Genomic DNA, 25,702 nt, shown 5'->3' on the forward strand with positions numbered 1-25,702 from the left:
AAAGCACTCAGTCTCAGGTTTGGGTCCATGCTTTAGCTTCTTCCCGGCAACTGGCTTACCGGGCGTGGCAACTCCCTTGCTGTCCTTCTTGAAGTTCTTCTTACCCTTGCCTTTCTTGAAACTAGTGGTTTTATTGACCATCAACACTTGATGTTCCTTTTTGATCTCCACCTCCGCTGATTTCAGCATTGAAAATACCTCAGGAATGGTTTTCACCATCCCCTGCATATTGTAGTTCATCACAAAGCTCTTGTAGCTAGGTGGGAGCGATTGGAGGATTCTGTCAATGACCGCGTCATCCGGGAGATTAACTCCCAGCTGAGACAAGCGGTTGTGCAACCCAGACATTTTGAGTATGTGCTCGCTGACAGAACCATTATCCTCCATCTTACAACTGTAGAACTTGTCGGAGACTTCATATCTCTTGACCTGGTCATGAGCTTGGAAAACCATTTTCAGCTCTTGGAACATCGAATATGCTCCGTGCTGCTCAAAACGCTTTTGGAGCCCTGGTTCTAAGCTGTAAAGCATGCCACACTGAACCAGGGAGTAATAATCACTACGCGACTGCCAGGCGTTCATAACGTCTTGAGTTGCTGGGAAAACGGGTGCTTCACCTAGCGGTGCATCTAGGACATATGCTTTCTTGGCAGCTATGAGGATGATCCTCAAGTTCCGGATCCAGTCTGTATAGTGGCTGCCATCGTCTTTCAGCTTGGTTTTCTCTAGGAACATGTTGAAGTTGAGGGCAACATTAGCGTGGGCCATTTGATCTACAAGACATATTGCAAAGATTTTAGACTAAGTTCATGATAATTAAGTTCATCTAATCAAATTTTATAATGAACTCCCACTCAGATAGACATCCCTCTAGTCATCTAAGTGATACATGATCCGAGTCAACTAGGCCGTGTCCGATCATCACGTGAGACGGACTAGTCATCATCGGTGAACATCTTCATGTTGATCGTATCTTCTATACGACTCGTGTTCGACCTTTCGGTCTCTTGTGTTCCGAGGCCATGTCTGTACATGCTAGGCTTGTCAAGTCAACCTAAGTGTTTTTGCACGTGTAAATCTGTCTTACACCCGTTGTATGTGAACGTTAGAATCTATCACACCCGATCATCATGTGGTGCTTCGAAACAACGAACTTTCGCAACGACGCACAGTTAGGGGGAACACTTTCTTGAAATTATTATGAGGGATCATCTTATTTATGCTACCGTCGTTCTAAGCAAATAAGATGTAAAACATGATAAACATCACATGCAATCAAATAGTGACATGATATGGCAAATATCATTTTGCTCCTTTTGATCTCCATCTTCGGGGCGCCATGATCATCATCGTCACCGGCATGACACCATGATCTCCATCATCATGATCTCCATCATCGTGTCTTCATGAAGTTGTCACGCCAACGATTACTTCTACTACTATGGCTAACGGTTTAGCAATACAGTAAATTAATTACATGGCGTTATTCAATGACACGTAGGTCATACAATAAATAAAGACAACTCCTATGGCTCCTGCCGGTTATCATACTCATCAACATGCAAATCGTGATTCCTATTACAAGAACATGATCAATCTCATACATCACATATATTTCATTCATCACATCCTTTTGGCCATATCACATCACAAGGCATATGCTGCAAAAACAAGTTAGACGCCCTCTAATTGTTGTTGCATGTTTTTATGTGGCTGCTATAGGGTTCTAGCAAGAACGTTTCTTACCTACGCCAAAACCACAACGTGATATGCCAATTTCTATTTACCCTTCATAAGGACCCTTTTCATCGAATTCGATCCGACTAAAGTGGGAGAGACAGACACCCGCTAGCCACCTTATGCAACTAGTGCATGTCAGTCGGTGGAACCTGTCTCACGTAAGCGTACGTGTAAGGTCGGTTCGGGCCGCTTCATCCCACGATGCCGCCAAAACAAGATAAGACTAGTAGTGGCAAGTAAATTGACAAAATTGACGCCCACAACAATCTTGTGTTCTACTCGTGCATAGAAACTACGCATAGACCTAGCTCATGATGCCACTGTAGGGGATCGTTGCAGAAAATAAAAAAATTCTACGCATCACTAAGATCAATCTATGGAGTCATCTAGCAACGAGAGAGAGGAGTGCATCTACATACCCTTGTAGATCGCGAGCGGAAGCGTTCAAGAGAACGGGGTTGATGGAGTCGTACTCGTCGTGATCCAAATCACCGATGATCCTAGCGTCGAACGGACGGCACCTCTGTGTTCAACACATGTACAAAGCGGTGACGTCTCCTCCTTGTTGATCCAGCAAGGGGGAAGGAGAGGTTGAGGAAGAGGGCTCCAACAGCAGCACGACGGCGTGATGGTGGTGGAGCGGCAGTACTCCGACAGGGCTTCGCCAAGCACTTAATCGGAGGAGGAGAGGTGTTGGGGAGGGGAGGGGCTGCACCTTTGATGTGGTATGCAGCCCTCCCCTCGCCCCTCTATTTATAGGGGAAGGGGGAAGGGGACTGGCCCCCTCTAGATGAGATCTAGAGGGGGGCGGCGGCCAAGGGGAGGGGGCTTGCCCCCCAAGCAAGGGGGCGCCCCCTCTAGGGTTCCCCCCCCCCCAAACCCTAGGCGCATGGGCCCAAGGGGGTGTGCGCCCAGCCCTCTAGGGGCTGGTTCCCTGCCCACTACGGCCCATGAGGCCCTCCGAGAGGTGGCCCCTCCCGGTGGACCCCCGGAACCACTCCGGTGGCCCCGGTACAATACCGATATGCCCCCGAACTTTTCCGGTGACCGTATGACAACTTCCCATATGTAAATCTTCACCTCCGGACCATTCCGGAACTCCTCGTGATGTCCGGGATCTCATCCGGGACTCCGAACAACATTCGGTAATCACATACAAGTCTTCCTAATAACCCTAGCGTCATCGAACCTTAAGTGTGTAGACCCTACGGGTTCGGGAATCACGCAGACATGACCGAGACCGCTCTCCGGCCAATAACCAACAGCGAGATCTGGATACCCATGTTAGCTCCCACATGTTCCACGATGATCTCATCGGATGAACCACGATGTCGAGGATTCAAGCAATCCCGTATACAATTCCCTTTGTCAGTCGGTACATTACTTGCCCGAGATTCGATCGTCGGTATCCCAATACCTTGTTCAATCTCGTTACCGGCAAGTCACTTTACTCGTACCGTAATGCATGATCCCGTGACCAACCACTTGGTCACATTGAGCTCATTATGATGATGCATTACCGAGTGGGCCTAGAGATACCTCTCCATCATACGGAGTGACAAATCCCAGTCTCGATCCGTGTCAACCCAACAGACACTTTTGGAGATACCTGTAGTACACCTTTATAGCCACCCAGTTACGTTGTGACGTTTGGTACACCCAAAGCACTCCTACGGTATCCGGGAGTTACACGATCTCATGGTCTAAGGAAAAGATACTTGACATTAGAAAAGCTCTAGCAAACAAACTACACGATCTTGTGCTATGCTTAGGATTGGGTCTTGTCCATCACATCATTCTCCCAATGATGTGATCCCGTTATCAATGACATCCAATGTCCATGGTCAGGAAACCGTAACCATCCATTGATCAACAAGCTAGTCAACTAGAGGCTCACTAGGGATATGTTGTGGTCTATGTATTCACACATGTATTACGATTTCCGGATAACACAATTATAGCATGACCGAAAGACAATTATCATGAACAAGGAAATATAGTAATAACCATTTTATTATTGCCTCTAGGGCCTATTTCCAACAAAAATAATTATTCCTCCACCTGACAGCAGGGACCCACTGGACAGGCCACCAGTATTTCATGAAAAAAATGTTTGCCCCTGACTGCTGGGACCCACCCGACGGGCCACCGTATTTCGCGAAAAAAACGTTCCCCCTGCTGTCAACTCGGACCCAGCGGAAGTGCCTCCTTATTACGCACAAAAAAATGAATACCCCCTGCTAGTTGGGACCCACCTTGGTGGGAGGCTGACTTGTGGGCCTACTAAGTTGACAGGGACAGAGGGCTTTGTCAACTTGGTCAATATAAACGATTCTAGCTCCAGTGACCATACGATGTCCATCCAACGACCGTAGTGCTTCTTCAACCTATGGTCTTCTTGCTCCAGCCGCCCAAAGCAGCGCAGGTCGTGCCGCATGCTCTTGCCCCCCGTGGCCGGATGTGCTGCTGCGGAGGCCTCACCGCCCCCTACTATTCCCACCGCTGGTCGGGCCCTGCGGCGACGGCAGCCTCACACCGCAGCCGAACCTGTGAACCCTCGTACTCTTCTCCGCGGGGCTTCCACTGTCGTGTCTTCCCTGGCTCCTCGTCGTCCCCTTCCTAGGCCTCGCCATCGTCCACCGCGTGCTCTCGGCGTGGCATGGCCAACGTGGTCAAGGAACGACTTCCATCAGACATGGACTGTACGTGGAGAGGCTGACAGCTGGGTCCATGGCCGCAGCAAGGAAGTGCCTCCTTATTACGCAGAAAATAATGATTCCTCCACCTGACAGCTGGGACCCACCGGACGGGACACTGTATTTCATGAAAAAAACGTTTCCCCTTGACTGCTGGGACCCACCAGCTACATCTTCGCACGCAAAGAAGTGCGTCCGGGCAAAGAAAAAACGATTCGCCCCCCTGACTGCTGGGACCCACCAGCTACATCTTCGCACGCAAGGAAGTGCGTCCGGGCAAAAAATAAACGATTCGCCCCCCTGACTGTTGGGACCCACCAGCTACATCTTTGCACGCAAGGAAGTGCCTGACAGTCGGGACCCACCTGGTCGAAGCGTACGTAACGTTGTCATTCTGGTCACGAACGTGTACGTACATATACACTGGTGGATGTAGAGGCGTGCACGTGTCGTAGTAGAGGCGCACACATAGCATGTACACCTACGTACAGCGGCCAGGGTGCAAGAAAGAAAATACGGCCACGTATGTGTACATACGGGCGGGGTCTCGAAGGCCTACTCGCGCATATGTACGGCCAGGGCTCGTGTACATGGCTGGGTCGGAACAGAGAAACAGTGTCGTCGTCGTGTTCATGGGGAGCCAACCGGCTGGATCGGAACGGAATGCGTCGTCGTGTTCATCGGGAGGGCTTGGACAGAACAGGCGATGGACACGAGGCCTGGCGTACCGCAGAACGGAGGAAACAACCTTGTGTTCGACCAGCCACGTTCAAAACGGGGGTCCTGTTGATCGGAGGGGTGTGGCGTACCGCAAAACGAAGGAAACGGACCTCCTACGGTCGAAACGGCGGTCCTGTTGATCGAGAGGGGTGTGGCATACCGTAAAACAGACGAAACGGACCTCCTACGGTCGAAACGGGCGTCCTGTTGATCGGGAGGGGTGTGGCGTACCGCAAAACGGACGAAACAGACCTCCTACGGTCGAAACGGGGGTCATGTTGATCGGGAGGGGTGTGGTGTACCGCAAAACGGACGAAACGGACTTGTGTTGGAGCGCTACGGTTTAAACGGGGGTCCTGTTCATCGGGAGGGGTGTGGCGTACCGCAAAACGGGACTCCACGTGATACTGTTCATCTTCACCGTCGACCTCCTCCAGCCTCCACGGGCTCCTGTTCATCCAGCCTCCACCGCGCGCTACTCCACCGGCTACTGTTCAACCACCCCTCCACGGGCACCCCTCCACCGTCTACTGTTCATCTAGCCCTCTACACCACGGGGTCCTGTTCATCCAGAGGCAATGCCACCGCTCACTGTTCATCCAACCCCCTCCCCCCCGTAACACTCACTGTTCATCCCAGAGGCAGCATCGATCGGCTTCAGTTAGCAACAGTAGCGAAGGAATCGCTCGATCGAGTTCAGTTAACAGCAATTGATCGATCCCTCGGGTTCAGTAACGCGTAGCCTGCAGTGCAATCGCTCGGGTTCAGTTAGAGCCCAACGCCTCGCTCGGGTTCAGTTATAGCCAACGCCTCGCACACACGCGCGTACGTGTACGAGAGAAATGCGCATCGCTCGGCCCCCGACCGCCCACCGTAATCGGGAACTCCCCGAAATTTTCCTCGCCCTTGCTTCTACCACGGTTTTTTCCATCATGGACAGCCCAAAGAATGTCATGCAACTGCGTCTTCGGCCCGCCCAGGACGAAAAGCCCATTTTCTGTCATGATTTTTTGTCATATAAGTAGGAGCCCACCACATCTATGATGATACCGGGTTTTGTCACAATTATCGTCATAGAAGTGTCATATGTATGACAGAAAAAATTTCGTTCGGCCCAAAATGTCACGGGTGTCTTTTTTTTGTAGTGGTGAGATGGGGTAGTCATCAATGGTGAACATCTCTGTGATGATCATATCTAGTATATGACTCGTGTTTGACCTTTCGCTCTCCAGTGTTCCGAGACCATGTCTGTACATGCTAGGCTCGTCAAGTTTAACCCAAGTATTTTGCATGTGCAAAACTGTCTTACACCCATTGTATGTGAACGTAGAATCTATCACACCTGATCATCACAAGGTGCTTCGAAATGACAAACTTTGGCAACGGTGCATACATCAGGGAGAACACTTTTATCTTGAAATTAAGTGAACGGATCATCTTATAATGCTACCATCATTCTAAGCTAAATAAGATGCATAAAGAATAAACATCACATGCAACCAAAATATGTGACATGATATGGCCATCATCATCTTGTGCTTTTGATCTCCATCTCGAAAGCATCGTCATGATCTCCATTGTCACTGGCTCGACACCTTGATCTCCATCGTTGCATCGGGGTCGTCTTGCCAACTATTGCTTCTACAACTATTGTTAACGCATAGCGATAAAGTAAAGAAATTACATGGCGCTTGCATTTCATACAATAATTAAGAGACAACCCTAAGACTCCTGTTGGTTGTTGATATTACAAAACATGATAATCTCATACAACAACGTATATTACATGATGTCTTGACCATATCACATCACAACATACCCTACAAAAACAAGTTAGACGTCCTCTACTTTGTTGTTGCAAGTTTTACGTGGCTGCCATGGGCAACTAGCAAGAACCGTTCTTACCAGTGGTTTTCAAGTTTGTTGTTTTAACCTTCTTCAAGGACTGGCCGTAGTCAAATTCAATTCAACTAAAGTAGGAGAAACAGACACCTGCCAGCCACCTTTATGCAAAACAAGTTTCATGTCAGTCGGTGGAACTGGTCTCATGTGCGTGGACATGTAAGGTTGGTCCGGGCCGCTTCATCCCACAATATTGACAAATCAAAATAAGACGTTGGTGGTAAGCAGTATGACCATCACCGTCCACAACTCATTTGTGTTCTACTCATGCATATCATCTACGCATAGACCTGGCTAGGATGCCACTGTTGGGGTTACATGCAAAACAAAAAATTTCTACGCACACGCAAGATCTATCCATGGAGATGCATATTGTCTACGTACCCTCGTAGACCGTTAAGCAGAAGCGTTTATCAACACGGTTGATGTAGTCGTACACCTTCACGTCCGCCCGATCAAGTACCGAACGTACGACACCTCCGCGTTCAGCACATGTTCAGCTCGATGACGTCCTCGCCTTCTTGATCCAGCAAGACGGACGAAGTAGTAGATGATTTTCGGCAGCACAACGACATGGTGATGCAACTATCTCCACAGGGCTTCGCTGAGCACTACGAAAATATGACCGATGATGAACTAGAGGGAGAGGGGCGCCGCACGCGGCTTGGGGATCGTGGTGTGTGTTGCCCCTCTCCCTCCTCACATATATATAGGTGGAAGAGGAAGGAAGGCTGCCTAGGGTTCCCCCAAGGTGCCGGCGGCCACCTTGGGCCTTGCCCTAGCCACGCCCCCTTGCCTTTCTTAGGCGTGCGGGGAAAGGCAGGGGAGGGTGTGGCGCCCCCTTTTCATTTCTCCCATGAGGAGGGGAAGGCGGGAGGGGCTAGCCCTCCCCCCTTTCCTTTCCTAGGGCCGACGGCCAGGGAGAGGGCGTGCCAGCCCTTTGTGGGTTGGTGTGTGTGCCTCCCCTTGGCCCATTAGGCCCATATAATCCCCGTAGGTCTCACGGAACCCCTTCCGGTGACCTGATGCATACCCGGTACATTCTGAAACCTTTCCGGTGACCAAATAGCTGTTTGGGAACATAGTAATTCAAAAAAATTCCTATGATCATGCAAGATCTATCTAGGAGATGCATAGCAACGAGACGGGAGAGTGTGTACACGTACCATAGTAGACCGAAAGCAAAGGGTTTAGTAACGTGGTTGATGTAGTCGAACGTCTTCACGATCCAACCGATCCAAGTACCGAACGTACGGTACCTCTGTGTTTAGCACACATTCAACACGATGACGTCCCTTGAGCTCTTGATCCAGTTGAGGACGAGGGAGAGTTCCATCATCATGACGGCATGGCAACAGTGATGATGATGTTACCGGCGCAGGGCTTCGCCTAAGCACTACGACGATATGACCGAGGTGTTAAACTGTGGATGGGGGGCACCGCACACGGCTAAGAGAATAACTGTTATGCTTTGGGGTGCCCCCTTGCCCCCGTATATAAAGGAGGGAGGGAGGAGGCAGGCGGCCAGGAGGGGCGCGCGCCATTGGGAGTCCAACTAGGATTCCCAATCCTAGTTGGAGTTCCCTTCCTTTCCAAGAGGGGGAGAGAGGGAAGGAGTAGGAGAGGGAGAAGGAAAGAGGGGGCGCCACCCCCTCCTAGTCCAATTCGGACCAGACAAGGGGGGGGGGGGGGCGGCCACCCTACGGCCCTCCTCTCCTTTCCACTAAAGCCCATTAAGGCCCACTACTTCCCCTGGGGGGTTCCGGTAACCTCCCGGTACTCCGAAAAATGTCCGAATCAATCTGAACCTTTCTGGTGTCCGAACATAACCTTCCAATATATCAATATTTATGTCTAGACCATTTTGAGACTCCTCGTCATGTCCGTGATTTCATCTGGGACTCCTAACAAACTTCGATCATCAAAAACACATAACTCATAATACAAATCGTCATCGAATGTTAAGCGTGCGGACCCTACGGGTTCGAGAACTATGTAGACATGATCGAGACACATCTCTGATCAATAACCAATAGCAGAACCTGGATGCTCATATTGGCTCCTACATATTCTATGACGATCTTTATCGGTCAAATCGCATAACAACATACGTTGTTCCCTTTGCCATCGGTATGTTACTTGCCCGAGATTTGATCGTCGGTATCATCATACCTAGTTCAATCTCCTTAACGGAAAGTCTCTTTACTCGTTCCGTAATGCTTCATCCCGTAACTAACTCATTAGTCACATTGCTTGCAAGGCTTATAGTGATGAGCATTACCGAGAGGGCCCAGAGATACCTCTCTGAAACACGGAGTGACAAATCCTAATCTTGATCTGTGCCAACCCAATAAACACCTTCGGAGACACCTGTAGAGCATCTTTATAATCACCCAGTTATGTTGTGACATTTGATAGCACACAAGGTGTTCCTCCGATATTCGGGTGTTGCATAATCTCATAGTCTGAGGAACATGTATAAGTCATGAAGAAAGCAGTAGCAATGAAACTGTAACGATCATAATGCTAAGCTAACAGATGGGTTTTGTCCATCACATCATTCTCCTAATGATGTGATCCCGTTCATCAAATGACAACACATGTCTATGGTTAGGAAACATAACCATCTTTGATCAACGAGCTAGTCAAGTAGAGGCATACTATGGACACTATGTATTATCTATGTATTCACACATGTACTAAGTTTCCGGTTAACACAATTCTAGCATGAATAATAAACATTTATCATGATATAAGGAAATACAAATAACAACTTTATTATTGCCTCTAGGGCATATTCCCTTCAATAACATCGTCCTATATATCAATCTTTACCTCTAGACCATTCTGGAACTCCTCGTTATGTCCGTGATCTCATCTAGGACTCCCAACAACATTCGCTCATCAACTCACATAACTCATATAATACTATATCGTCAATGAACGTTAAGCATGCGGACCCTACGGGTTCGAGAATGATGTAGACATGACCGAGACGCCTCTCCAGTCAATAACCAATAGCGGGACCTGGATGCCCATATTGGTTTCTACATATTCTACGAAGATCTTTATCGGTCGAACCTTTATGACAACATACATAGTTCCCTTTGTCTGTTGGTATGTTACTTGCCCAAAATTCAATCATCGATATCTACATACCTAGTTCAATCTCGTTACCGGCAAGTCTCTTTACTCGTTCCGCAATATATCATCTCGTAACTAACTCCTTAGTCACTTTGCTTGCAAGCTTGTTGTGATGTGTATTACCGAGAGGGCCCAGAGATACCTCTCTGATACACGAAGTGTGACAAATCTCAATCTTGATCCATGCCAACTCAACAGACACCTTCGGAGATACTTGTAGAGCATCTTTATGATCACCCAGTTACGTTGTGATGTTTGATAGCACACAAGGTATTCCTCCAGTGTCCGAGAGTTGCATGATCTCATGGTTGAAGGAATATGTATTTGACATTAAGAAAGCGGTAGCAATAAACTGAACGATCATATGCTAAGCTAACAGATGGGTCTTGTCCATCACATCATTCTCCTAATGATGTGATCCCGTTATCAAATGACAACTCATGTCTATGGTTAGGAAACCTTAACCATCTTTGATCAACAAGCTGGTCTAGTAGAGGCTCACTAGGGACACGGTATTTGTTTATGTATCCACACATGTATGTAAGTTTCTGGTCAATACAATTATAGCATGAATAATAAACGTTTATCATGAATAAGGAAATATAATAATAATAATTTTATTATTGCCTCTAGGGTATATTTCCATCAGTGTTACCTGTAGAGGTTAATTTGCAAGCTCTTAGAGTAGCCAGACAAAATGATTTGTCGGCTATAGACTATAATAATTTAATGATGGATAGAATTGATGATGTTCCAGAAGAAAGATTAAGAGCCTTACGAGAAACTGAAAAAGAAAAATTAAGAGTAGCTAAGGCTTATAACAAAAGAGTGAGGGAAAAATCGTTCCAAATAGGAGACTTAGTGTGGAAAACAATTTTGCCTATTGGAACCAGAAATAATAAACTCGGCAAGTGGTCGCCGAGTTGGTAAAGTCCGTATAAGGTTGTAGAGATTGTTCCTGGAAATTCATATTTTGTACAATCTTTGCAAGGGGAAAAATTGCCCAAAGCTCTCAATGGCAAATATTTGAAGAAGTACTATCCTAGCATGTGGCAATAAGCTTGATGGCACTATGGCCGATATAATTTCAGATGTCGCCCTAAGCAAAATTTGGCGGATGTGTTATTTAGACATCGCCCTAAGCAATTGATATGGCCGGTGAAGCGGTTGACATCATCCTAAGATATTGCCATGGTGTTTTTGGAAAATAAAATTACACCAAAAACAGGGGGCTTGTGTTGATAGTCTAATTTGGATCTGGCTTGAGGGGTCGCCCAGATTATTTAATTTTGGTGGTCAAGCTAATTGTTTAAGAATGCACACATGATTACAAGTACAGAGGCTAGCTGCAGAAGGTTGGATGGAACATAATTGTGTGTTAGAGCTCACACGTGGAGAGAAAGAAGGAAAAAGGTCTATTTGGAAAACTGAAGATGGAAAAGATTTTGCATAATCAGCTATTCTGCCAAGACAGAGCTAATATGGAAAGTCTTCTAGTATTGGGCCCAGGCCGATGCTTTTAAACATATAGATGAATTAATTAAAGATTAGGAAAAGCCTTTTGGCTTATGCGCCAAGGAAACAATACGTTAGGAGTCCTACTCCAATTTGCCAAAGGTCAGACATACCCTTATATATGTGGGTACATGGCCGATTGAAGAAACCAATCGATCCTTTTACAACCTTATGTTACTTTTTCTCCTACATTTTTTTCTTTCCAGCACCTAGCTCGTACCTTTTGCCAAGCCCTAGCAAACCTAGGGTTTGGCTCATCTTTGCTGTTTTGCATTGAAAAACGTTCGGTCTACCTCCACGAAAGCGAGGAATCAGTGCTGCTGCGCGGATCAATTTCTCGCAGCAACACGTGCATCTGCATGTCCATTGACCATGCGCCATCTTTGCTTCTGAACAAAACCTACAATCAAATAAATTGTCCCAAGGGCATCATATTCTAGGCACACTCATCAACTGCATGTGACTTCATGTTAATAGGCCGCACCACAAAAATATCGATAGCCTCTAAAGGGACGTGAGTGCTAGAGAATGAGGAGGTAGAAGAGTCAACGAGAAACATGTTATATTTAGTAGTCATAATAATTTTGCGTAACAAATCTCATGAGTGGCGAACTAATTCAATAAATAACAACCATTGAATGAACAAATAAATTCGAAATCTGTAAATTCCTTGTTCCCGAAATAATAGCATCCTCTAAAAGCGTATAAAACCACACCAACTAAACATAGTTATTAAGAAATAAATAAGTACTTCTCTGCAATAAATAAATAAATAAAAAGTTTTTTAGAAGAAAATAAATAAGTACTATAAGAAATCACCGATGTATGCCAGTCTCTCTGTGGAAACCCCGGAGGGCCCAGGGTTGCCATAAAGAGAGAAGAACGGGCTCTCGGCCCTGGGCCTTATAAAACCCAGACCCGTTTACTTTCTTGACCGTGCCCGTCGTCCTCTCTTTCTCCGCACACAACAGAGAACCCACATTCAGCAAAGGGGGGTTGTGGGTGGTGGCCGTCGGTCGGGGAGAGAAATTCGAGCGGATTCGCGAGGGCGAGGCCAAGGGGATTCGTGGAGGTTCTGCGATGGTGGAGGGGATGGCTTCGGAGAGGCAGCTGGTGGTGGTCGTTGAGGGCACGGCGGCGCTGGGGCCGTACTGGCCCGCCATTGCGGCCGAGTACGTCGAGAAGATCGTTCGGTACGCCCTGCGCCGCCTTCTGCTTTTAGGGTTCCGGCGTGGAATTTAGGAGTGGTTGTAGGGGCGTGAGCAGGCTGGTAGGGGAATTCGAGCTCTTCTTCGTGATCCCCGGTTAGGTTTTCCGTGTGCAAAACTGCCAAGTAAGTGGAGATGGGGTGTTTGTGAGGAGAACGACCTTCCGATTCTAGTTCTGGTGGCTCGGCAGGTCGAGTAAATTCGATTACTTAACTTCGGTTGAATATGCCTTTCTTGGATTCTCCCTTGATCCATTTGAAAGCGTGCCTCCTCGAGTGTAGTTCACTTGATCCTGATGTAAAATTGGGTTGGTTAATATGGGTTTTCATGATAGTAGTTTATTAGCTTTAGTTGGTGTTTTGATACGGAAGAAGAAAATCATCTAGTGCCAGAGTTCATCTTATTTGAAAGGAAAACGTGATTCAACTTTTGGTATGCTGCTGATTGTGCCCCATTCTTTTGTACAACCACTACCACTGTCATGTCTGTTTGGCTACCTTTGTTGGTTAAGTGAAGTCTATTTTGTACTTCTGCTGTTGCTTCTGCTTGGTTGAACATCAGGTTTTCATTAGTGGTATGTCTTTCTTCAGATTGTTTGTCATATTAGGCATTTTTTCTTCTTGTTGTGGTCAATCATGTTGAACCATAGTTGCCATGTTTCCGGTACGGTGGGAACGAGGAACGGGAACGAGGGACGAGAGTTGGTGGCTGAAAAAAATAGGGAACAACGAGGGTATACATCTCTCGAACGATTTTTTTATAGCGGGGATGTGATCCAATCCGTTTGGGTACGATGAATCCGATACGGTACCATGGGTCGAGGAACGTAGTTCCTGAATAACGACGACTCCCTGACGGTCAGCATTCCTTGCTGTTAATGGATCCCTTGCAATTAATGGACTGGAGGAAGAACGAGGAGTCCTTGAGAAAGGAAACGACGACGTGAGTAAATTATGCCTCGCGTTTTGGCTATTGGATCGAGGAGCAGGCTGCGGGGACGCCGAATCTTCATCAAATCGTACCGAATCCGACCTCGTTCCCGAATCCGATTCCGGGTCGATGAATCGGGATCGAGGGACGGCCTACCGTTCCCCGTTTCCGGCTACTATGTGTTGAACTTGATGTAGGTGCAAGGTTTTCCTTTTCTTTTAGTATTTTTATTACTGTTTCAGATGGAGGTGAGTCAGGTGGTTGACAATTTTTAGTTCACTCTGTATTCTCAGATGCCCATAGCTCTATAATAGCTTTTCTTTTTGTTTTATCTCGAATATGCTCTCACATGATTTTGTCCAAAAAATATTATCACTAATTCATGAAGCATTTTAAAATTTGTGCAGGAGTTTTTGTTCTACTGAACTATCAGGGCAGGTAACTCCCTCCCTCCTGATTGTTCTTTATCAGAATTTTTAGTTGACCCATTCTTCTTGAATTCTGTCAAAGTTTAACTTATTTTCTGATGATCCCCGAAGAAGCTTGCAGGGGTACCACCTGAGCTTGCATTAGTTGTCTTCCATACCCACGGACCATACAGTGGTACGATTTGATATCCATTAATCCTCCATGCCCTTATCATTTAATATTATGATTTATCTCAATGCTTTCATGTTTAGTTCTGTATAAAATAGCTAATTTATAATAATGTGCTCCTGTTGCAATGCAGCCTTTATTGTACAACGCAGCGGTTGGACAAAAGATATGGATGCTTTTCTTTCATGGTTATCAGGAATATCATTTAGTGGTGGAGGCTTCAGTGAAGCTGCTATTTGTGAAGGTCTTGCTGAAGCACTGATGGTATTGATGTGTTAACATTGTTCACAATCATAACTCTCTAAGTTGCATTATTGTTTATGTTCAAATAGTTCTAAAGTCTGAGTAGTGCAGATAATTTTCTATTGAATAATGTAGTTATAATGAAAATCCGCGCCTAGTAGCATAGCACAATACATTTAGTTCACCTACAATTTTGCTGGGTTGAGCCCATTTTCGTGGGACATTTCCTACAAATTGGTAAGTGAGGTCTCATTTTTTTCTATGATCTGCTCTTGTATTTCTTCCATATTAAGGCATAAGCGCTGGAAATAGTTACTTGACCTGGACATGTGTTTCTTGCATTTGTACTTCTTTTATCGTCATATTTCATGCTGTCTAAACTCCAGCTTTATTAATTACTTTGTTATATTTTCTAGAAAGTGATTTTGTATATTTGTGTTGCTAGTGTTTCCAATATGGTCCAGAATCTCTTCTATTTTTTTTCTTGCACAAGCTATGGTTTGAATGAGAAACTATGGAAGTGTTTGACCTGAACTGCAGCTATGGCTATGGCTATGGTTGTGGTTGTATTATGTAATAGACACCAGTAGTTACTCTTCTGTTTGGTAAACTTGTCTAGAGAACTGGACTGTTACCCAGTACTAGTAGCAGAATGGAGTGAAATCAGTATGATCAGAGGTTTAATTTCTATCTTTGTACCCATGTTAGTAGTTCCAATTTCCTTGGAGCGGCATTTGACATTTGTGACAAATTGATGTCATGTATCAAAAAGAGCATTTTAAACCTTCGTCAATGAGACTGACACGTGAATGGTCTCTTGTGAATGTATTGTATTGGTTATTAGTTTGTTATTGCCATGGTGCTTATTTCATTTCATTTATGCAACTAGATACTCCAAGGCAGTTCTAGTAGCAGCCAGAATCATCAAAATCGTGAACTTCAAAAGCATTGCCTACTTGTTGCTGCAAGTAATCCTTACCCGCTGCCTACACCTGTCTACCGCCCTTCTGTTCAAAGTAGTGATCACAAAAAGAGCAACGAAGCAACAAAGGAATCATGTCTTGCTGATGCTGAGGCTGTTGCAGTCTCATTTGCTCAGGTGCTGAATAAATACTACTATCTTGCATTATATTCATTGTGTGTCTCGATGGAGTGCTAAGCAGTACTTGGCTGGATCTAATTAATTTTGTGGATGCAGTGCTCTGTGTCATTGTCGGTGGTATCTCCTAAACAGCTACCAACACTGAAGGCAATATACAACGCGGTAATACATTTGTTGTGTCAAACTTGATAAACTGTTTGAAGGCCTACAATCTTGTACTTGCTTCTTATTTTGGTTTGTCCAAAAGGAATCTTGAATGGTCCTAAATGTCCACTCCACTCTGCTAGTAGCCTGCTTAATTGCTAGTTCACTCTACTTGTTGCCAAAAGTTTAGATGTTCTTGTAATTGCTTACTTTATGGTCCTAAATGTCCTCTTTTCTTGTAGTTTGTAAAATGAATGTTTTAGAAATTCAAGTGTCGCACCACCTAACTTGGTTGTGGATTAGAAAAAAAATTCACCCACGTCAAATCATCAAAGTATTTAGCACAATGGATGAAATTTCAAGATAATGCCTTTCCCTGATCTCCACATTCCCCCACTTCTGTCATGACGGGCGTTATAAACTTACATGATTTGAAGCTTACATAGACAAATCCTTGAGAACTTTGTTGTGTGAATAGGCACTGAATACTGATACTACTCATATTTATTGCAGGGAAAGAGGAATCCTCAAGCTTCTGATCCATCAGTTGATCATGCCAAAAATCCACATTTTCTTGTTTTGCTCTCTGAGAGTTTCATGGAGGCTCGAACAGCTCTAAGCCATCCTTTACCCGGGAACCTTGTCCCAAACCACACCATTACAAAAATGGATACCACACCTGCAGCTACTGTGCCAGGACCACCTTCGAATGCCAGTCCCTCAGGTTGAACAAATGCTAATGTTAGGCTAGTTTCACTGTGAGGTTTAGCCTTTGATTGTTCCCGTTTTCATAAAACCTTGTGGCTTGTGCTGCTGTTATGATGTCTGCATGGTCGGGATATAGAGAAAGCTTAAAAAAAGAGTTATAGGAGTTTCCCCTAATTTTGTGTGAGTTGGTGCAACAAATCCCAGCTGCAATTTGATTAAAGAAAAAGAATGGTAAATTAAAGTAAAAATGCAATCTGGACATTGCCCTTTGGGTTGGGACCACAAATAAAAAACACTGATAAACACTTCTTGCTGCATATGCTGGAATTGCTAACTGTGTAATTGCAGGCAAACAAGGCTTGGAGAATACCCTTATGGGACCCTTTGCATAAAACCTACCTATACTAATAAATCTTAGCAGAAAAGCATGTGAGAACCCTCATATACTGAATTTCAAAGCCGTACAGTAAATGTGCACCTGAATACTTAAAACTAAAGAGGCACTTGAAATATTTGATGTTTCAAATTGCATGTGGCCATGATGTTATGTACTGAAATACCCTACCTACTTGTCTAGTTGAAATGCTTTGAGCCAGAGCTGAAGGAAAATGATGTACTGGACCTAGAAGTTAAATGATTATCTTTCATAACAGCTTGTAGTACTACTGGCTTCATATTTGTTTTTCCATGTGTATGATGAATGTTCTGTGACTTGCGATAGTGAATCATCCTAAATAATGGTGTCTCTGTCCATTGGCTAAGATGTCAGCAGCTAATGGTTTGAGTTGTTGGTCAGTCATTAGACTAACTTAGTCATGTCTGAAATTGCATGTCTGAAATTGCACCTGTATGCCTATCATATGCAATGCAGACAACATCACATGGTATTAGAAGTATCCATGCAGATGCCAGGTGCTTTTTTCCATGTATATGAGTGTTAATGTTGTTTCTCATTTGTTTCATGAAGTACATTTCACAATTGCACATTCTAAAATGCTGGTTTTTTTAGCTCCTATATATTCAACATTGCTATGGATCGTAATTGTGACTAAGTTCGCCTATCTATTGAATTAGGGTGGCACATTTCTGATTTTGTTTACATGTTCCAAGTATAACTAAGAACTCACCGAATAATATTGCAATCTGTTTTTTTTTCTGCTTTTACTCATATCATTTCGTTATAACCCTACTAAATTGTCATGACTAATAACAGTTCTTATATCTCCAGTGAATGGAACGATGATGGGACGGCAACCGACTGCAAATGTTAAAGTGGTAGGCTACAAAAATATGCTATTATTTTACTAATTCTATATGCCTTTTCATTATAACCGTACCTTAACGATTTGCATTTTCAGGAGCCAACAACTATACCACCAATGGTTTCTGCACCTGCATTCTCTCATATGACACCTATTTCAAATGTTGCTTCTCAAGGTGTATCAGCAATGCAAACTTCTTCACCATCGATTATTTCACAAGAAACAAATGTTGCAAATGAAATATTGCAAGAGCATAAGCCTTTAGTAAACCCTATCCAACAACAGGTTCGGCCTGGTGGCCCAGCAAATGTTAGCATCCTAAACAATCTGTCACAACATCGACACTCTTTAACAGCAGCTACCTCAATGGGACCTAACATGGGAGCAACACCTATACAAGTGCACATGTCAAACATGATATCGAGTGGCATGACATCAACTTCGGCTGTCATATCTTCTATATCTGGAACAGTACAGCCAATTGGTGCTCAACAGTTGGCACAGAATACAGCTCTCGGTTCTTTTGGGTCAAACACTTCTACTGTATCTTGTAATTCAAATATCGCCGTATCGTCTTCTTTAGCTAACATACAAAGCAACATGGCCATGGGACAATCAGTGCCTTCTATGGCACAAGGTGGTCTGATGGCTGGTCCACAATCAGGACAAGGTGGAATTGGTACGAACCAAAACATGATAAATAACCTTGGGACTACAGCTATCAATTCTACGCCTACAATGATGCCAACACCAGGAATGGTCCAGCAAACAGGAGTAAATGCTCTTAGTGCGAACAACAGTTCTGCTATGAATATGCCTCTGGCACAACATCCTAATGGCCAGCAACCATCGAAGTATGTCAAAATTTGGGAGGTAAAGATTTCAGCTTGTGTTTCATGCTCCTGCCGATAGTAGCTTTGCAATATACGTTGCTAAGTGCAGCATTTTAAATAGCGGTATGCATGAAACTTAATATAGCATCAGAGCCAAGAGGTTTTGGGTTCAAGTCTCGGATTTCACAATTTAAATAAAGAAAATTGCTTGCCCTCTTCCTGTCCATGTTTAGGCCTTATCAAGCCACACATGAGAGGGGGTGTTGAAGTATATGCAGATTGCCCAACCTTCTCAAAATTTTGGATTTTTTTGTTCTACTGGTCAGTGCATGAAAATTAATAGAAATTGCGTTTGTAAAAAGTACTCCTTCCGTCCCAAATTAGTTGTCTTAGATTTGTCTAGATACGGATGTATCTAGACATGTTTTAGTGTTAGCTACATCTGTATCTAGACAAATCTAAGACAAGTAATGTGGGACGGAGGTAATACATATTTATGCAATATGAGTTAGTGGCAAGCAGACAACTGAACAAATATTTGTAATGATTTTGAACTTTCCGATATATATTTCTCAGTAAGTACAGGGTTACAAGATCATGGCTATCTGTGAGGAGAGGTAGACAGGCGGCTACCACCTTATCAGCCTGTTCTTTAAACCGAAGAGCCCAAAGTTCAAAATCATAATAAATCTTGTGAATAGTGCTAGCACTTAATTCATGATAATCTTGCTCATGTTGTATGGTGTCTTTGCCTAGGAGTACAGTTCAGGACATGATTTTCTTCTGTTCATATTTCAGGGAACTTTGTCTGGGCAAAGGCAAGGACAGCCTGTATTTATTTGTAAACTTGAAGTAAGTTCCTATTTGTATGGCTGAACTCTCACACTTTCTGATACAGTAACAGTTTTTATGCTCTCTGTTGATCTGCATGCGCTCTGAAAGAGACTATTTCTTTAATGGGAAAGACAGTTCAGTCCATTTTGTCCAAACATGGCATATGTTGTTTTACTTTATTTTCTGTTTGTACTACCCAATGATTGCATTTAACTGTTCAAAGAAACAATTGATAGAATCGATAAAGCAACAAAATAGATCACAATGGACACATTAATGTCCAACCATTTGACCCCCTGACATCTTTAGATGAGATCATGATTTGCAATCATTTCAAATCCAGAAGCAACATTCTCTTTCATCTAAGCTTACTTTATGAATGTGTATTTTGTTTCTCTGGATCCAACATTCCGAATGAACTTGTTATTAGCTCCTTGAAGAATAGGTTTGGTTGAACCAGCCTGATTTCTAGCTGAGGCGAACATATCCAAGATATATAAAGGATTTGTTCCAAGAGGTTTAAATCAAAATAGAGATTGTACCCAATCTTCTGAAACCTGATTAAAGCAAATAGCATCAACTTAACTTCCTCCACGTCAAAAGTCTTACTCTCCAATCCTTGTATTAACTTTGCCATGAAGTATTGTTGAAAAAATAAAACTTACCATGCATTAAAATCTGCACCAAGATACTAGTACACTTTGTTTTTCTGAACCTACTGAAAATTTTGTGAAGTATGGAACAGAATATCGGTTTGTGCTGCCAATGCTCATTGTTTTCACGGTCTACACCTTCAAAGCTGAAACCAATTGTTATACTTTTGGATTGTGTACTGTAATTTACTATCCTCTTAAATATACCATACCATATTCTATCTTTGCAAAGCATTTCAATGTTGTATTTCTCATCTTATCATCTGTGTTGCAGGGTTATAGGAGTGGAACAGCGTCTGACACGTAAGTCTTTAAACTATTGCAATACTATTTTTGTGATGATTGAGATTAGGAAATTTTACAGCTAGCTGTTACTGTTGTTCTTTTTCTTGAAAATGAATTGCTTTAGCAGAAATATTGAATTTTTAGTGGACACCTACACCTTGTTCGTGAAGTCATTCTCATCATACTATCTGTAATACATCCTGTGCGTACCGTAACTTATCTGAACACACCTATCAGCTATAGGATTACGGGATGCTAAGGCTAGTTGCAAACCAACTAAATACCAGTCGTTCTAAGGTTGGTATGTCATATTTTGTTTCTTTGGCAGCACCTGCCAAATTTTACTAGTGTACTGATTGCCAGATATATTCATGAATGTTTTTTTAGTGCAATATCCTACCTGCTGTTCAAGCGCAATTTCAGTTGGAAACCAGACAACGTTCCTGAGTTCTAATATGATACGCCCAGTGAAGAAACTTCTTGTTTTCCCGCACTTTGTTGGGCAACTTTGAATGCCATTTGCCTTGACTCAATAAAATCTATCATCATGTCTTATTTTTCTCCTTAAGTCTTACGACAGCGCTTTCATACAATCTGCAAATCATACCATCAGTCTACCTAAAGAAACTGAAGCTGTACTTTTATATTCAGACTTGCTTCAGACTGGCCAGAAACGATGCAGATCGTGCGCCTCATAGCCCAAGAGCATATGAACAACAAGTTTGTCGCTCAACTAGCCCATGCTTTTCCTTGTTAAAACCGCTGCATTATTGTGTGTTGTTCCTAATATCATTCCTGCTCAACTTTGGTTGTTCGATCATGTAATTGTACAGGCAGTATGTTGGCAAGGCAGACTTTCTAGTATTTCGGACATTGAATCAGCATGGGTTCCTCGGACAACTACAAGAGAAGAAACTGGTGAGTCACTCGGTGCTTGTTTTAACCTTGTGGAATATTTATTATCTCAGTTTGAACTGCACTTTATTAAGCATGGTATCATACATTTACTTCTTTTAATGTTCAAGTGGTTCATTGCTTCAGTGTGCAGTGATTCAGCTACCTTCACAAACTTTGCTGTTGTCAGTGTCTGACAAAGCTGGGCGCCTCATAGGAATGCTGTTCCCAGGGGTATGTTTATAACTAATTGAGAGATTACCACAATTTGCCTCTTGTATTCATCTGAATCAACACAATTGTCTGCCGAGTTTCCCCCAGGATATGGTGGTATTCAAACCACAGGTCTCAACTCAGCAGCCACAGATGCAGCCACAGCAGCAGCAGCAGCAGCAGCAGCTACAGCAGCAGCACCACCAAATACAGCAGCAACAGCAGCAACTACAGCAACTGCAACAGCAGCAACTACAACAGCACCAAATGCAAATGCAGCCTCAAGGCCAGCAGCTTCAGCAGCAGCAGCAGATGCAGCAAATGCAACAGCAACAACAACAGATGCAGCAAATGCAACATCAACAACAACAGCAGCAGCAGCAGCAGCAGATTCAACAGCAACAGCAGATGCAGCAGCAGCAGCAGCAACAGCAACAACAGATGCAGCAAATGCAGCAGCAGCAGCAGCAGCCTCAACAACTCCAGCAGCAGCCGCAGATGGTGGGTACAGGGATGGGTCAGCAACAATTCATGCAGGGGCATGGTCGGGCGGTGCAGATGATGCAAGGAAAGATCGCGCCACAGGGCCCAGGCAACATGTCTGGAGGAGGCTACCTATCTTAAAATATAGCGTGCTAGAAGGACACTCCTTGGGTTCATGAGGCTCCTTGGAGATTTGGCACACCCAATTAGTGTGGTGGTTTTGTGCTTATGTACAGAGCATTGCGAGTGTCAGCTAGGGGGAGTTTGCTTACTATCTCATGTCTAGCCTGTAGCTGAGGTATTCATCATCCTATTGGATGGTACATTAGAAGAACATATTCAGAGGATTAATTGGAGAGGGACCTATAATCTGGAATGATTTGCTAAAGATAAAGTTACATTTTCACACCGTTAGACCGAACATGCATTTGAATCTTCCTATGTCGGCAATAACTTATTTTTGACTTCTCCATGCTAAATGGTGGGGCTGGGGAGGAGGCATGGTGGTGTGTTAGGAAGAATCCTGATTGTTGTGTCAAGTAGAGATGCGTACATGTCCGTGAAGGCTGTAAATGAACTAGTAATGCAATGCTGCTTTAATAATGGTGCTCCGCCTGCCGTCACCTTGCATCCGTATTGTTAGGTGACTCGCCTCACCCTAACACCTAGGTATCTGGAAATCCTAACTAATGAATTTGCAGCAGGTGGTCGACAAAATGGCGAAGAAGTTTTGTCTCACAGCAACGCCAATCTACTCTATGATGGCATTTGAGTTCCCCGAGTGGTTGGTCCCAATCAATAGTCGGAAAAAGGCCGAGGATTTCCACGAATGGCGAAGCGGATAAAAATTTGCAAGGGCATGCAGGTGTGGGGGGCATGCACCTGCCTAGCTGTGCATGCCTGCATGATTGCTTCGCGGTCCGCAAACTCGTTGGATTCCTGACACGGTTTTAAGTTTCAGTTTTCTGAAACTTGTGATTTTGTCTTTCCTTCGTATAAAGTTTCAGTGGTTGAAACTTGGTGAAGTTATAAAAAATTGTCAAAACGTATTCAAAAGTGGCCTTATTTCAAAGCCCACATCACAAGGAACATAAATATGCAAGCGAAACATAATTTGAACTTTTGGATCAAAAGTATAAAGATTTAAAATTGAAACCCAAAGAAAAATGGGGTCAGTGCCCCCGCACCTGCGTGCCACAAAGCGCCTGTCGCAAAGTGGATACTTTCCTCATACAAAGATGGATAGATTGGGAGGAGGGACAATAAAAAAAAGTAGCCCTTACGATATATGTTATTGTATGTTCTGTTAACCTTTGAGTAATGTTTTCTAGAGTTTTATAGTTATGAGTAGATGTTAAGATATTAATCCATATGTTGTATGTTTTGTTAACCTTGGAGTAATGTTTTCTAGAGTTTTTGTAGCCATAAGTAGATGTTAAGATATTAATCAACACGGGAAGGAGGCTCCCCCTAGGTCTAATCTAGGGTTCCTTGCTCCGAAACAAAGAAAAAGGTGCATGCCGCACTCATAGGTGACTGCGAGTGAGATACTCGAGGAAGGTGGGGATGACATCAAAAGTTCCTTTGGTGGCGCCGCTTGACTCCCCATCTATCCGATTAGTTCCCTCGATTCTCATGTTCGATCTTGTTGGGTGAAGACTGGGTGTGATCTCTAATCGCAGGCAACTCTCGTGGTGATCCTGCATGGCGAAACAAGGTGTGAAAGCGATGGCGGAGGAGGATGTGTTAGGGAGTGGTGGAGGAGATAACAATCGCTTCTTGGGAGCAAATCTGGAGGATAGGTATGGGGAATTGAATTCCATATGGAAGAAGAGGATGAGCTTGATCCGTCAGAGGAATTTGAAGGCCCGACCAAGGTTTTGGCTTGGAATATTCAGAGTTCACACTAGTAAACCTTTCAGCCATGTAGCTTTGTTCAAGGCTATGCACAATGTGTGGGCATCATCGCATGGTGTGACATTCAAGCCAATGGAATACAACTTGTTCATGGCGCAGTTTCTCTGTATAGGAGATGGAAATAGAGTTATGGGTGGAGACCCTTGGGTGTTCAGGGGATCTACAACTGTTCTCGAGGAATGCGACAGGCATACCAATGTACCAGGGTATAACCTTTATCGGATTCCAGTTTGGGCAAGGATCATGGGTGTTCCTGATGGTCTCATGAGTAAGAAGGAAGTGGCTTAAAAAATAACGAGAAAGGTGGGACTGCCACTGATCAAAGTCATATTCAACGAGGGCTAAATTAATCCATCAAATTATATTTGAGCTCGTGTTTTTGTTGGATATTCCCCTTGTTTGGTTTGTTCCGATAACTTTGAAGGAGAAAATAAGTATCCGCGTGAGTATGAAAAATTGTTGGGTTCCATGTGGTGACCAAATGTGGAGATGGTTTGCACAAACTGGAGGAATGTGAATGGAGTGACTGGCCGGTTGTGAACTTCGGGAACAAAAATAATACATGCCCAACGGGTAGAGGCAGATCCCTTGGTGGAGGTTATGCATGGCATGGGGGTGGTTTTGGTCAGGGCAGAGGAAACCCGGTGATCTAAACCAACAGGAAGGGTAGGACATGGCCTTATGCGAAGAGGGAGACCCGGATGCATGCCGATTGAGGTCAGGCGCTCGTAGACGCTTATTGGCCACGATGGTCCAGTCTCTTCTAGACCGCGGATGCCACTGCTGACACCCCATCCTAGATTTGTTACAGATAGAGTAAATCTTCTGGAGAAGATCAATTTTGAAATGATGGACAAAAGTCTCCTTAGTACTCCCTCCATAAACAAATATAAGATGTTTTAGATATTTCGGTATAGACTACATATAGACTAAAATGGGTGAACAAATAAACTAAAATGCGTCTATATACATCCGAATCAAAGAAGAGTTGGAACATCTTATATTTGTTTATGGAGGTAGTACATCGCAAAAAATACATGATCAGAAGAGGCAAAAAGGCAGGGACGGGTGATGGGAGTCAAATCCAGCAGATCTCGTGTAGGGGATCCCGAGCTAGTAGCCTTGGTGCGATGGTAATAGAGACACATGTTTTACCCAGGTTCGGGCTCTGTCATAGAGATAACACCATATGTCCTGCTTTGATTGTATTGATTCAAGGGGGGGGGGGGAGGGTACAAAGTACATGTTGATCTACCACAAGATCGTGTGTGTATGAGTTGGCATATACGTGTTGGAAATATGCCCTAGAGGCAATAATAAAATGGTTATTATTATATTTCCTTGTTCATGATAATTGTCTATTGTTCATGATATAATTGTATTAACTAGAACCGTAATACATGTGTGAATAGATAGACCACAACATGTCCCTAGTGAGCCTCTAGTTGACTAGCTCGTTGATCAATAGATGGTTATGGTTTCCTGAGCATGGACATTGGATGTCATTGATAACGGGATCACATCATTAGGAGAATGATGTGATGGACAAGACCCAATCCTAAGCATAGCACAAGATCGTGTAGTTTGTTTGCTAAAAGCTTTTCTAATGTCAAGTATCATTTCCTTAGACCATGAGATTGTGCAACTCCCGGATACCGTAGGAATGCTTTGGGTGTGCC

At 44.1% G+C, this 25,702-nt stretch overlaps 1 protein-coding gene across 2 annotated transcripts; it reads left to right on the forward strand.

The window, feature by feature from the left end:
• Positions 1–12,643: 12,643 nt before the first annotated feature.
• On the forward strand, positions 12,644–22,520 carry LOC100682446 (mediator of RNA polymerase II transcription subunit 25). 2 transcript variants are annotated; one of them, XM_044532506.1, is made up of 15 exons: positions 12,644–12,910; positions 14,263–14,293; positions 14,395–14,458; positions 14,586–14,716; positions 15,585–15,794; positions 15,894–15,959; positions 16,455–16,665; positions 17,878–17,924; positions 18,008–18,784; positions 19,543–19,596; positions 20,506–20,534; positions 21,168–21,236; positions 21,350–21,434; positions 21,558–21,644; positions 21,732–22,520. In XM_044532506.1, the coding sequence occupies exons 1-15, from the start codon at positions 12,798–12,800 to the stop codon at positions 22,245–22,247; spliced, it is 2,490 nt and encodes an 829-aa protein (XP_044388441.1). In that variant the 5' UTR covers positions 12,644–12,797; the 3' UTR covers positions 22,248–22,520. The 2 variants fall into 2 exon arrangements, with proteins under 2 accessions (XP_044388441.1, XP_044388442.1); XM_044532507.1 differs by having other exon boundaries at positions 14,398–14,458.
• Positions 22,521–25,702: the final 3,182 nt, after the last annotated feature.

Source organism: Triticum aestivum, chromosome 5B, assembly GCF_018294505.1.
Source record: "Triticum aestivum cultivar Chinese Spring chromosome 5B, IWGSC CS RefSeq v2.1, whole genome shotgun sequence".
Classification (NCBI taxonomy): Eukaryota; Viridiplantae; Streptophyta; class Magnoliopsida; order Poales; family Poaceae; genus Triticum; species Triticum aestivum.